This window comes from Chrysochloris asiatica, unplaced genomic scaffold, assembly GCF_000296735.1.
Source record: "Chrysochloris asiatica unplaced genomic scaffold, ChrAsi1.0 scaffold00116, whole genome shotgun sequence".
NCBI classification, from domain to species: domain Eukaryota; kingdom Metazoa; phylum Chordata; class Mammalia; order Afrosoricida; family Chrysochloridae; genus Chrysochloris; species Chrysochloris asiatica.
In genome coordinates this window covers 9,127,120-9,138,985 of record NW_006408634.1, presented here as the reverse complement: position 1 = coordinate 9,138,985, position 11,866 = coordinate 9,127,120, and the positions used below count along the sequence as shown (strand labels likewise).

General features: G+C 48.6%; 1 protein-coding gene across 3 annotated transcripts; it reads right to left on the bottom strand.

Moving 5' to 3' along the window:
* Positions 1 to 506: 506 nt before the first annotated feature.
* Positions 507 to 11,855, bottom strand: MEIS3 (Meis homeobox 3). 3 transcript variants are annotated; one of them, XM_006868237.1, is made up of 12 exons: positions 11,779 to 11,855; positions 9,339 to 9,508; positions 8,388 to 8,547; positions 8,238 to 8,288; positions 6,813 to 6,863; positions 6,479 to 6,577; positions 3,231 to 3,342; positions 2,893 to 3,041; positions 1,928 to 2,004; positions 1,684 to 1,742; positions 1,493 to 1,576; positions 507 to 571 (listed from the first exon to the last, which is right to left on the bottom strand). In XM_006868237.1, exons 1-12 carry the CDS (start codon positions 11,788 to 11,790, stop codon positions 522 to 524), a joined length of 1,074 nt encoding a protein of 357 aa, XP_006868299.1. In that variant the 5' UTR covers positions 11,791 to 11,855; the 3' UTR covers positions 507 to 521. The 3 variants fall into 3 exon arrangements, with proteins under 3 accessions (XP_006868299.1, XP_006868297.1, XP_006868298.1); XM_006868235.1 differs by having other exon boundaries at positions 522 to 571; positions 1,493 to 1,618; positions 6,479 to 6,628; positions 11,779 to 11,790; XM_006868236.1 differs by having other exon boundaries at positions 522 to 571; positions 6,479 to 6,628; positions 11,779 to 11,790.
* Between the last annotated feature and the right edge of the window lie 11 nt (positions 11,856 to 11,866).

Below are 11,866 nucleotides of genomic sequence, written 5' to 3'. Positions count from 1 at the left end.
AATGGACATAAGAGAGGGACTCTTCTCTGTCTTCAGCTAGGGACTTCGGATTCTGCCATTGTAAGCCATTTCCTTGATAATAAATTTCTCTGTATATATTCATACATATGTTTCAATGATTTTGCTTCTCTGGAAAACCCAGTCTAAGATAGGTGGGTAGGTAGATGCATGAATGCATGGATAAATGGGTGGAGGTGTGGGTGGGTAGGTAGATGGATGTGTGGTGGGTGTATGGATTAGTGTTGAGATCGAGGCATGGGTGGGTAGATGTATGCTTAGGTGGATGACTGATGGATGGATGTATAAATATCTGGATGAGTGAGTGAGTGGGTAGGTGGATGGATAAATGGATGCATGGTTGAATCACCTTTCCACTAAGTCTTGGTAGATCCTACCCTTGGTAATCCCCAGGATGGGCCCATTATTGAAATGTTGGGACCTTAGAAAGGTTTGAGGGTTGTTGTAACCCCAACTCGTTCCCCCTAGACCTTGGATACTCACACATATCCTGAATCCAGCTTCTAGAGATAATGCCACTCTCCTTCTATGTTCAAACTCATCCCCACCGATCCTGGAAAACAAAAGGATTTTCATCCATCAAAAGGGTTCTGGATGTTCACCAGAGCCCCCTTGCAGTCTCTCCTGTGCCTTCTTGCACCAGCAGACTCTGTCATGACACACTGAAGCATCTTACAAAGGAGTTGTTGTTCAGCTGTTCTTGGGACTCTTGTGACCCACAGGGTTTTCTCTGGCTGAGTCTATCTCAGTCTGGAAGCGCCACTGAATCCTGTTCAGTTTAATAGCAACACACAAGCTTTCACTATAGTCAGGCGGGGTGGCTGTATATGAGGTGCATGGGCTGAGAATTGGACTCAGGTCTCCCCAGTGCAAGGTGACACCACCCAATGCAAGGTAGAAACTCAGGTTTCTACCACTGTACCCTAATACTTCACTCAAATACAAAAAGCTCACTCATTGCCATCAAGTCAATTCTGACTCATAGTGGCACTGTAGGATAAGCACTGGACTGCTAACCACAAGACTCACAATTCAAACCCACCAATCTCTCCTTGGAAATCCTACACAGGCTCACCAAGAGTCAGAGCCAACTTGATGGTACTTTACAACAATAACATAGGGCTTTTGAGGCTGTAAATCTTTACAGGAACAGAAAAACCTCATCTTTCTTCCAAGGAACAGCTGGTGGGTTTGAACTGCTAATCTAGTGCTGATCCTATAGCACCATACCGAGATTCCCCAATATCTTACAGTAATCCCTTAAGAAAGGGGACAAATCTTTGAATGTGGTGGGTGGAGCCTGAAGATGTGAACTATGCAAGAAAAATCTGTATTTGCATCTTCTGCTCCTCTCATATGCAAACGAAGATGCTGCATTATTCATATACTGACTTCCAGAGGGTGGGACATCTTGAGTTACTGGTGGGGCCAGGTATGCAAGGGGTATGGTTTATCCTAGAGGGCAAAACCTTACCTGGGGGCCTGCTGGTCACATGTGGCTGAGTCTCTGTGTAGCCCCCCACGGGTTGGCCTTCTGGGCTGAAGGCTGCACCCTGCCCTGTGACGGGAATTGAGGGGTACAGACTGAGCCCCAGGCTGCCTGGGTCCTGGCTTTGACAGTTCCCAGGGAGCCCCAGGCCTTCCCTCCCCACCTTCTCACTCTACCTGTGCGGTTGGATTGATCAATCATTGGTTGTACAATGCGTCTCCGGGCGTTAATGAACCTGAATGGGCATCATAGAGATGGAGGGGGTGTAAAGAAAGAGTGGGACAGGGGCACAGATGAACAGACTGAGGAATAGAGTTAGCTGGGAAGAGAGTATGGGGTAGGGAAGCCAAGAAAGTTCCGAGGGGTTGAGAACCGCCTTCAGCACCACGGACAGCGCCCTGCCTCCTGCCGGTCACTTACCAGTTGTTCACCTGCAGGATAGTGAGCCCCGTGTCTTGCGCCAGCTGTTTCTTCTGCTCCTCCGAGGGGTACGGGTGCTGCGATCACCAACAAGAGTCACCCTGCCTGTCCTCCCACCCGCCCGCCGTCTTGGTCCTCAGGGCCGCCAGGCTCCCAGGCATATCGGCTCGCGGCTGCCTCAGGGCCCCGCAGCCAACTAGGCGGAGAACTCAGTAGAGTTTCTTGCTGCTCCGCGCCCAGCGGAGACGCAGCACCGCCAGCTCTGAGCAATTAAGCGCGCGGCGCCCCGCCTCCCCCAGCAATTAGAGGGTAATTGGCGGGCCTCGGTAGGGAGCTTATGTGAAGTGGGCTTCTGCCATGCAGGGGAGGGGTCGAAGCCCTGACATCATTATGGTCTCTGGTGCGTCCCTCTCTCTTCTTTCTCTCTCTCATTCTCTCCTTGTGTCTGCACTACTTTTCCCTTTCTCTTTCCCTGTATCTCTGTCTCTGTGTTTCACTCTCTTCCCGTGTCTCTGTCTCTCCATGATTCAGTCCCTCCTTGACTCTGCCTCGGCCCCTCAGGACTCCCTGTCTCTCTTGTTCTTATTTTGCCTTCCCCATTCCTCCCTGTATCTCTGTGTTTCAACCTCTCTTTGTCCCTACATTTCAGTCTCTCTGAGGCAATGTGGTGCAGTGGGAAAAGTCACACTGCTACGTTTGAACCCACTTACGGCTGTGTGGCACTGGGCACACCCACTAACTTCTCTGTGCCTTAGTTCCACATAAGCAAATAGGAGAAATTCATAGCCCCTCCCTCACAGAGTATATTTGCTTGGGCTATAAATGGGTGGATGACTGATGGATGGATAAATAGATGGATGAGTGGGATGATTGTAGAGGTAACTAAGTGAATTACACACCCTAAACAGCTGAGAATGAGAGCCAGCCTTCGCCCACCCCATGCCCCAGAGCCACAGGACTCTCACCGAGAGATGCTGGAACAACCAGGCTCTCATGATGTTGGTGGCCACCTTGGGGAAGATACCCCTCTTCTTGTTCCTCCGCCGCTCCTGGTCCAACTCTTCGTCCTCTCCCCCAGAGCTGGGAGAGGCCACGCTTGTATCGAGTCCATCTCCTGAAGGGAACACGCATGCTGTGTGTGTGGACAGTGAAGGGCAGTGTGGACCTAGAGGCCCAGAACTCTCAACCAAGACACCACTTCATACCCCAGCCTTCCTTTGCCCCTCCAGAAGTCCTACTTCCAGTCTAACTTCAATCTTCAGACTGACTCCCACATTTCTCCTCTGTCTCTCAGGTGTCTCACCTTGGTCGCTGGAGTTGTCCCCACTCTGGGAGGCCAGGCCCCCACTGGATGGACCCGGGGTCCCCAAATGTATAGACCCGCTGTCCTCAGGGTCTCGAATCCATGTATTATTCTGGGAAACAAGAGTTGGAAGTTAGTGCCAAGGCTTGGAGCATGAAAGAGCCCAGTGGATAAGACCATGGCTAGGACTTCTGGGCATGGAACCTGTCCTGGCCTCTTCCTGGCTTTGTGATCTTGGCTAAGTCACTTCACCTCTCTGTGTTTCCGTTTCCTCAACTGGAAAGCGTAGGGTAGCTATAATACTTACTACTTACTACTCATGTAAGTATTAAATGAGTAATTTTTGTAAAACCAAAACCAAACCAGTTGCCAATGAGTTGATTCCAACTCATAGCGACCCCATGTGTGTCAGTACCTGATTTCTGGGAAGCGGAATGCCAGATCTTTCTTCAGAGGCACCACTGGGTAGATTCAAACCACAAACCTTTTGGTTAATAGCTGAGTGTTGAACTGTCTATGCCACCCAAGGTCTCTAACTTATGTTAAGGCACTTGTTGTTGTTAAGCGCTGTTCTATTTGGTTCTGACTCACAGTGACCCTGGATAGGGTTTCCAAGGAGCAGCTTCTGGGTTTGAACTTTGGACCTTGTGGTTCACAGTCCAGTGCTGAACCTACAGCACCATACCAGGAGTCCATTAAAACACACAGTATTACTTAATAAGATGATGGGGCTATAGGCTAAGTATTGGACTGCAACCACAAGGTTGATGGTTCAAATCCACCAGCCACTCCTTGGGAGAAAGATGAGACGGTCTTCTCCCATAAAGATGAACAGTCTTGGAAACCCTATATAGGGTTGCTATGAGTCGGGATTGCCTTGATAGCAGTGAAGCTGGGTTTGGCAATACAGCCCCATGACACCTTAACTGAAATCTTGGGGACTAGGAATAGTGCAGCATCTTCCACATATTTGGACAGTTAATTCGTGCATATCTTGTGTATTTCATAACACACTCCAGCAGGGTCTGGGGCTATAACCTCGTCATCAAACTCATTAACATTTCTGCAGCCAAATGAATGAATATTTAACTAAGTGGAATAAATAAAGTCTATTAATAGCCTCACATTAGTTCAGGTCAGGTTTTGCTCCAAATGAATTTGCACTAAACTTATGGAAAATAAAAATCATTTCATTTTCAGAAGCTGTGGAATTCCAAAGTACTGGGGCAGTCTTTTCTTTATCCAAACTCCAACACAAACTTTGAGAACCTGACAATAGTTTTCGTTCCCCCTCTGCCCTTGCTTTGTGTGTTCCAGGGAATTCACTCATCCATAAACAACAACCCAACCTAGTACCGTTGGTCGAGTCTGACTCGTGACAACTTACAGAGCAGGACAGCTTCATGGGTTTTGTTTTGTTTGTTTTTATGGGCTATATCTTTATGGAAGCAGATCTCCAGTCATTTCTCCTGTGGTACTACTGGTGGGTTTGAACCAGCAATTTGGGTCATGATCCACCCATATGGCTCTATTGAGATTTCCTTGTCATTTGGCTTGAAGGTTTGGTTCATTCATAGGAGGCATTGCCAAAATGGGGTGAGAATGAAGTTGAGTTACGTGTCACTGTGGTCACTGTACACTGGTTGTGCGAACGTCTCAGCTCTTGACAAGCTGCCCTCTCTTCAGCAGCCCACTCTGATTATGGTAACCATTGTAGTGTGAATGTGTGTAAATGTGACTGTAATTGACTCTTTGTGTCTAGAGCTGAATCTGGGCAACTGTATCTACCTCTGTAGTGTTGTTTCTAACCTGTGGGGCTGTAACTAAGTTTATTCAGGTGTAGCTGTAATTGTGTGGCTGTATCTTTGTGTCCTTATATGAATCTGCGCAGCTCTATCTACCTCTGTAGGGCTGTATCCAATCTGTAGGGTTGTAATTAAGTTCATGCCAATGTAGCTTTGGTTGTATCTTTGTGTTTATACCTCAGCCTCCTGGTGTGGCACTGTATGATAAGCACTGAACTGCTAACCACAAGGTCAGCAGTTCAAACCCACCAGCTGCTCCTTGGAAACCCTATACAAGGTAGCCATGAATTGGAACCGACTTGACAGCACTTAACAAAAACAACTCAATCTGTTTGGTTGTAACTTTAGTTCATGCAGCAGCAGCATGGGGCTATTGGTCTCTATCTTCAACTGTATGGCTATTATGTACCTGAAATGTATGTGTGTTGCAGAAACACACATATTATATGCTATGGATTGAATTGTGTCATCTCAAAAGATATGTGGAAGTCCTAACTCCTAGTATCTGTGCACATGACCTTGTTTGGAAATCAGGCATTTGAAACGTTATCAGTTGACATGACATGAGGTTGTAATAGACTAAGGTATGTCCTGTCCTCATTTTACATGAGTCGTGTCCTTATAAAGAGAGAAGAGACACAGACACAGAAGGAAGACGGCCATGTAAAGATGGAGGCAGCGACTGAAGTGAAGAATTTAACAAGCCAAGGAACATCACAGATTGCCAGGAGCCACCTGAAGCTAAAGAGAGGCAAGCTAGAGCTTCAGAGAGAGACCAGCCCTGCTAACACCTTAATTTTGGACTTGTGGCCTCCAGAACTCTGAGACAACAAATTTCTGTTGTTTTAGGTCATCAAGCTTGTGGCTCTTTGTTACAGAACCCATAGGAAATTGATATATTGTGTCTGAATCTGGTTGTGTGATCTGTGCTGCTGTTTGTGGCTGGAATGTGTGTTTAAGTATGTGGTATATTTTATAGTCAGGCTGTATGTAGCTGTATGTGAGCCTGTGTGGCTGCATCTATGAATGATTTACCTGCAGCTATTGGGATGTGTGTTATGTATCTGTAGCTGTTGCACATTTGGGGTGTGAATGATGTATACATCTGTGTATCCTATAGTTGGAAAGTCTGGTGGTGACTGCGTCTGAGGCCGTGTGCTTTGGTGCATGTGTGTGACTTAGTGCTACAACCAGCTGTGTCTGAGCGTGACTCTGACTACAGGATAATTACCTGTGTCCCACCTGGACCCACAAAGGAGCTCTGGTAGCGTAGTGGTTACAAGTCGGGCTGCCAACCTCAAGGTCAGCAGTTCGAAACTACCAGCGGTTCCTCTGGAGAAAGATGAGGCGTTCTGCTCCCGTAAAGATTTACAGCCTCAGAAACCCTGTGCAGGGTCACTATGAGTCAGAACCGACTCCACAACAACAACAACCTGGACCCACCTGGTCTGAGAGGCTGGGGCAGGAAGCTGGGTAGTCCTCGAGGTCCTCCCTGCAGCTGCCATCCCGATCCTCGATGACCAGATCGATGGGCATCTTTCCCTTGAGGCAGGTGATGTAGCGGTGACAGAAGTTGTCGCACAGGTCATGGACCTGGGGGGGCACCGGGGTACTTGGGGGGCCACCCGGGGGCCAGGGCTGAGGTATACAAGGACAAGGGTGGCATTCTGCTCCAACTCCAGTGGGGAGAGAGCCCGAAGGAGGGGTGGAGGGGGCAAGAGAGAGAGGGGGGCTGGGAGACAAGGTGAGGGCGTGAAGGGAAGCATGAAGCACTCACCTTCTCCAACTCCAGAAGATGGAACCGGAGCACCTGAATGGCCTGTATCATCTGAAAATGGTGATCAAAAGAGACAGAAGTGGGGCAACAGAGAGAGGGGAGATGGAAAAACAGAAAAAGAGAAAGAATGAGATAGAATGACAAAAGCAAAAAACAAAGACAGAGTGACAGAGAGAGAGCAAGAGAATGAGCAAAAGAAAAAACAACAAAGCCAAAGAGAGGAATAGAGAGCAGAGATGGAGAACAGAATTAAGAAAAGAGAGGGTATTAAGTTGAGAGGCAGAGACAAAGGAAGAGAAATGAGCAGAATAGGGACAGAAAAGGCTACCATCATAAGAGGACTGAGCTAAGGGTGTAATATAACTAATGGTTGTTGATAAGTGCTGTCGAGTCAGTTCCGACTTAGAGTGATCCTGTATAGTTTCTAAGGAGAAGCTAGTGGGTTTGAACCACCGACCTTGCAGTTCATATAGAACTAATATGTCCCATCATTTGCCTTTTGCCTTCCTATTTCCGCTGCAAACTACATTTCCCAGAGTCCTTTGCCAGTGGGCTTGGCCAATAGGAAAGCTTGGAGAGAGTTTGGTGAGTAAAGAAGGGAGAAACCAGGTTATTTTTACCTCTTGCCTCTCCCCCTAATCTCTTGCTCTCCGGTGGGTAGCAGAGATTTCCCGCTGTATTGGTATCTAGGTTGTTTCACCTCCCATTGACTTCTCAGCTCTCATAACACCTTTGGAGTTAGAGTGCTGATTAATGGGAAAAGTCCATGATCTTTTCATTTTATTTTCCCACAAACTTTTGACACACCCTTGTGTAACAGAAAGAAACGTGGCCTCATCCTGCATCATTTCCATGATGGCTGAGCCCACTGGCAATAGAACAGCTAACCCTAACTGCAGCCCTATTGTGTGTCAGACACGGCTCTGCTCATTCTACTTGCATTAACTCATTAAATCCTCACAGCAGGCCATTACTACTACTGACACAGTGTGGATGAGGTGACTGAGGTACAGCAAGGTGGACCTACATAGCCTGATTCACAGAGGTGCTAAGTGGCAGAACTGTGATGCATGTTTTCAAGCTCTAAGCTACACTGTAAATGGACAATTATGATCTCCAAGGAGTCCATGGGTGACGTGAATGCTTAACGTACTCAAATGCTTAACGTAACCAAAAAGTTGGTGGTTCACAGTCCATTCAGAGGTACCTCAGGAGAAAGATCTGGCAATCTATTTTGAAAGATTACAGTCACTGAGACACCTGTGGAGCACACTTCTACTCTGACACACATGGGGTCAAGAGTTGGCTTGATGGTAACTGGGAAGTTGGAGAAGGTAGACCAGATGGCCTTCTCCCTCACCCAACCCTGGAGGGTGGGACAGGAGACCCATGGAAAGCAGGTACCAGGGAGGGTCCAACTCTCACCAGGTTGTCCAGCTCTGGGTTGGAGGAGAAGAGGGGCCTCTCGGAACGGACCTGGGAGGGAAGAAAAAGGCCAAGGAGGATACATCCAGGCTGCCCCTCTCCTCTCTGGCTCTCCTGGCATGGGAGTGGGGTGGGGGTGGGAATGCCCACCTGCTTGGCGAAGGCAGCAATGTCTTCATTGAAGGAATCGGATGAACAGACGTCCCCACCGGGGGGTGTGCCCAGCCCAGCCCCGGCCCCATCACGGGGTGAGCATGTAGCCAGTTCACACTTCTCAAAGACTAGGGCCAGTAGGGGGAAGAGAGGGTGTCTGGGGAGGTAGGAAAGGAGAGTTCGTGAGGAAAGGTTCAGAAAACTAGGAGAACAAGAGGCTCAGGAAAGATATGGAAACAGACATGGAGAAAAGGAAACAGAGAGACAAAGAAACAGATAATATACAGAGGACAGTCCAATGGACTAATGCATCATGTGAGCATCATCTGTCTCCATGACCCTGAGACCAGAAGAACTAGATGGTGCCCATCTCCACTACCAACAACTCTGAAAGGGATCACATTAGAAGGTACTGGATAGAGGGGAGAAAAACGTGGAACAAAACTCAAAATCATAAAAAGACCAAACTGGTGGAACCCCAAGACTTTGGTCCTTAGTCACGCTTTTGGTCTGGAACTGAACTCACCCCTATGACTCCATTTTCAGCCACACAATACACAGGGCTACAAGGGGAGTAATAGCACTAGGGAGGTTCGCACACTTTAGATTCATCAACCATTTGAGATCAAAAGGGCAGCATTTGCACAAGGGCAGAGTTCAGAAGGGTTAGGAAAGGAAGAGGAATGGAAACGGGAAACACAGGGAAGAAGTGAGCTAAATGGTGTTACACTGTGGGGATTGCAATCAGTGAGATGAAACAAAACATGTTTGAATTGTTGAATGGAAAACTGATCTACCTTATTATAAACCTTCACCCAATTCACAATAAAGTTTTTTAAAAAAAGAAAGAAAGCAAAGAAACATAAAGGCAGACAGAGAGAGAGGCAGATAAAACCCAAAGCTCCCAGCTTGAGACCCTGTGGGACCCTCAGCCTGGTCCCCACTCACCCATAAATTTCATCCTTCTCTCTCTTCAAGCCGTCATTGTCCACACCTGGGGGTGGGGCCTGGGGAGGCCGGTGGGAGCCATAGGGCCCGGGGGCTCTCGTGGCTTCTGTGAAGCCAGCCAGGGCTGCAGGACCGTCCACAATGCCAGGGTAGTGGGACAGCTCATTGTACTGCGGGAAGCGAGAGGGAGAGAGGCCAGAGAGGTCTCAGCATAGCCACTTCCAGACCCGCTGCCCAGAAATCCATCCTTCTCATTCCTAGGAAGTGTCCAAGCTCTGTCCCTTAGCCCCACAATATCCTTATGGATCTAGTGTGGGGGGGGGAGAGGGCTGAGGTTTCATTCCACAACTTTCCTTTGTGCCCCTAGACTGTGAAAAAATGTCCCATCAGAGATCCCACTGTACAGCCAGGATGACTAAGAGGGCCCGGAGGAGAGAGACTGAGGTCTCAAGTCTGAGGATCAAGGCAGGGGATCAGAGACTGTCTGGCTGTCGGCTTATAGAATCAGGGGTCTCATAACTCCTCATAGAGTGAGGAGAGGAGGGAGGCATGGATAGAGATTCAGAGAGAAACAGAGGGGAGGGGAGAAGGAGCTGGGGGAGAGAGATGCAGAAAGAGATGCAGAGAGGAGAGACACTACAGATACGAAGATGCAAGGAGAGATCAGAGGAGAGAGAGAACAGCAAAGAGAGATAGAAAGAAGGAGACAGAGGGAGAGACAGAGACATAGGAGAAAGAGGGAGGAAGACACAGAAGAAATGCAGAGAGAAACACAGAAGTAGACTCCTGCCCCAGGGCACTTCCCATGGGCACAGTGTATTGTTTTGTGCACACACTTGTACACAATCACTCCCCCACAATCTCACTTTGTCAAATTTGGCATCTGAGGACTTTAACTACTTCAGTTACACCCCACACAGCATGTGAATCCACCACACACATGTACACACACACACAGCCCATACACACCAACCCATGTCCAGATTCACATGCATCAGTCATTCCTAAACACACACACACACACACCCCTACACACATATAAATGCTTTAGGGCACACCCCTCCGGCCACCCAGTCATATGCAGACTTAGGAATACTACCTCCTTTTCCCAAATCACTATGGACACCCCCAATTCACACAGACAGCCAAGAATGCCAGGCCAAGAATGAATAAAAGAATGTGACAATTAGTACAAGTTTGAATGAGTGAGACATTTAACACATGAATGAATGAGTGAGTGAGTGAGACATTTAGCACACTAGTGAATGAATGAATGAATAAGATATTTTGCACATGAATGAATAAAGGAGACATTTAGTACATGAATGAGATTTTGTACATAACTAAATGAATGAATGAGACATTTTATACCAGTGAATGAATGAATGAGTGAATGAACAAGCTATTTAACACAGAGCCTGGCATAATTAAATAAACACATGCTGAAGGAAGGAATAACCCCACAAAACTGCACAAACACATCACCCCAGACAAAACTCATGCAAATGGTCAGCCTTGAAGATTCCTGGTCCCTCTACATAGAGGAAATTAGAAGGACCTTTCCCATCGACCAGAACAAAATCTTTTCTCTAAAGATGAGGTGTCTAAGGCTCTTAGAGGCAAAGGAGAGGTGCAAGAGTGCTCTGAGCTATAAGGTTGTGTGTGTTTGTCTCTCCTTTTCTGTACTTCCTCTTCTAACTTCTCAGCCCTAAAGTTGAAGCCGCCCTCCCAACCCTGAATTGCTCCCAGCGGTACATCACTAAGATGGGCTCCTGCTATGCTGGGATGCTGTATCTCCCCTAGATGGGTCCTTGCCTCCCTCATCGTATCTCCAGGACCAAGAAAGGGAGTCCTTTAAGGCAGCCTGGCGAGACCCACCTCTCCCAGCCCTGTCTCTATCCCCAGCCCAGAGGTGAGCCCAGAACAAAAGTAGACCAGGAAGAAGGGTGGGCAAAGGGCAGAGAAGGAAGAGGGCTAGGGGAGTAGAGATCAAAGGCCTGAGATGGAGAAGGAGAGAAAGGGGCAGATAAGGGACTGAGAGATGGTGGACCAAGGGGCAGAGAGAAGGGGAATGGAAATGTAGAAGACCAAGGAGGTACCGAGAGGCAGTGAGGGGGGATTGAGGGGCAGAGAGTGGAAGACAGAGGGGCAGAGAGAAGGAGGACCGAGGAGGAATAAGAGGGGAGACCAAGGGGTTGAGGGAGAAGAGAAAGACGGAACCAAGGGTCAGAAAGATGGAGACCAAGGGGCGGGAAGGGAGAGCACGGGGCAGAGGGAGGAAGATCGAGGGTCAGAGAGACAGGAGACCGAGGGACAGGAAGAAGAGGGACTGAGGGGCAGAGAGGGAGGCAGGCAGAGAATGAGATGGTGGGGAGTGCAGGGTGGACCCGCGAGAGGGAGAGTAGGGAAGGCGCCGCGCAGCGTCCCGCCCAGCACCTACCCTCCGGGCCATGAGCCGAGGCCGGCCGCAGCTCCCGTGGCCTCGCAGCGCTGGGCGGCCAAGGAGGGCGCCGCCGGTGGCCGCGGCC

What these genes read in the sequence shown, in the direction of transcription:
- MEIS3 (XM_006868235.1), bottom strand. An exon ending in TTGCTGCCTTCGCCAAGCAG is followed by an intron (nt 8,289 to 8,387) that starts GTGGGCATTCCC and finishes CTTCCCTCCCAG; the next exon opens with GTCCGTTCCGAGAGGCCCCT. An exon ending in GGTTGTTCCAGCATCTCTCG is followed by an intron (nt 2,005 to 2,892) that starts GTGAGAGTCCTG and finishes TGGTGATCGCAG; the next exon opens with CACCCGTACCCCTCGGAGGA.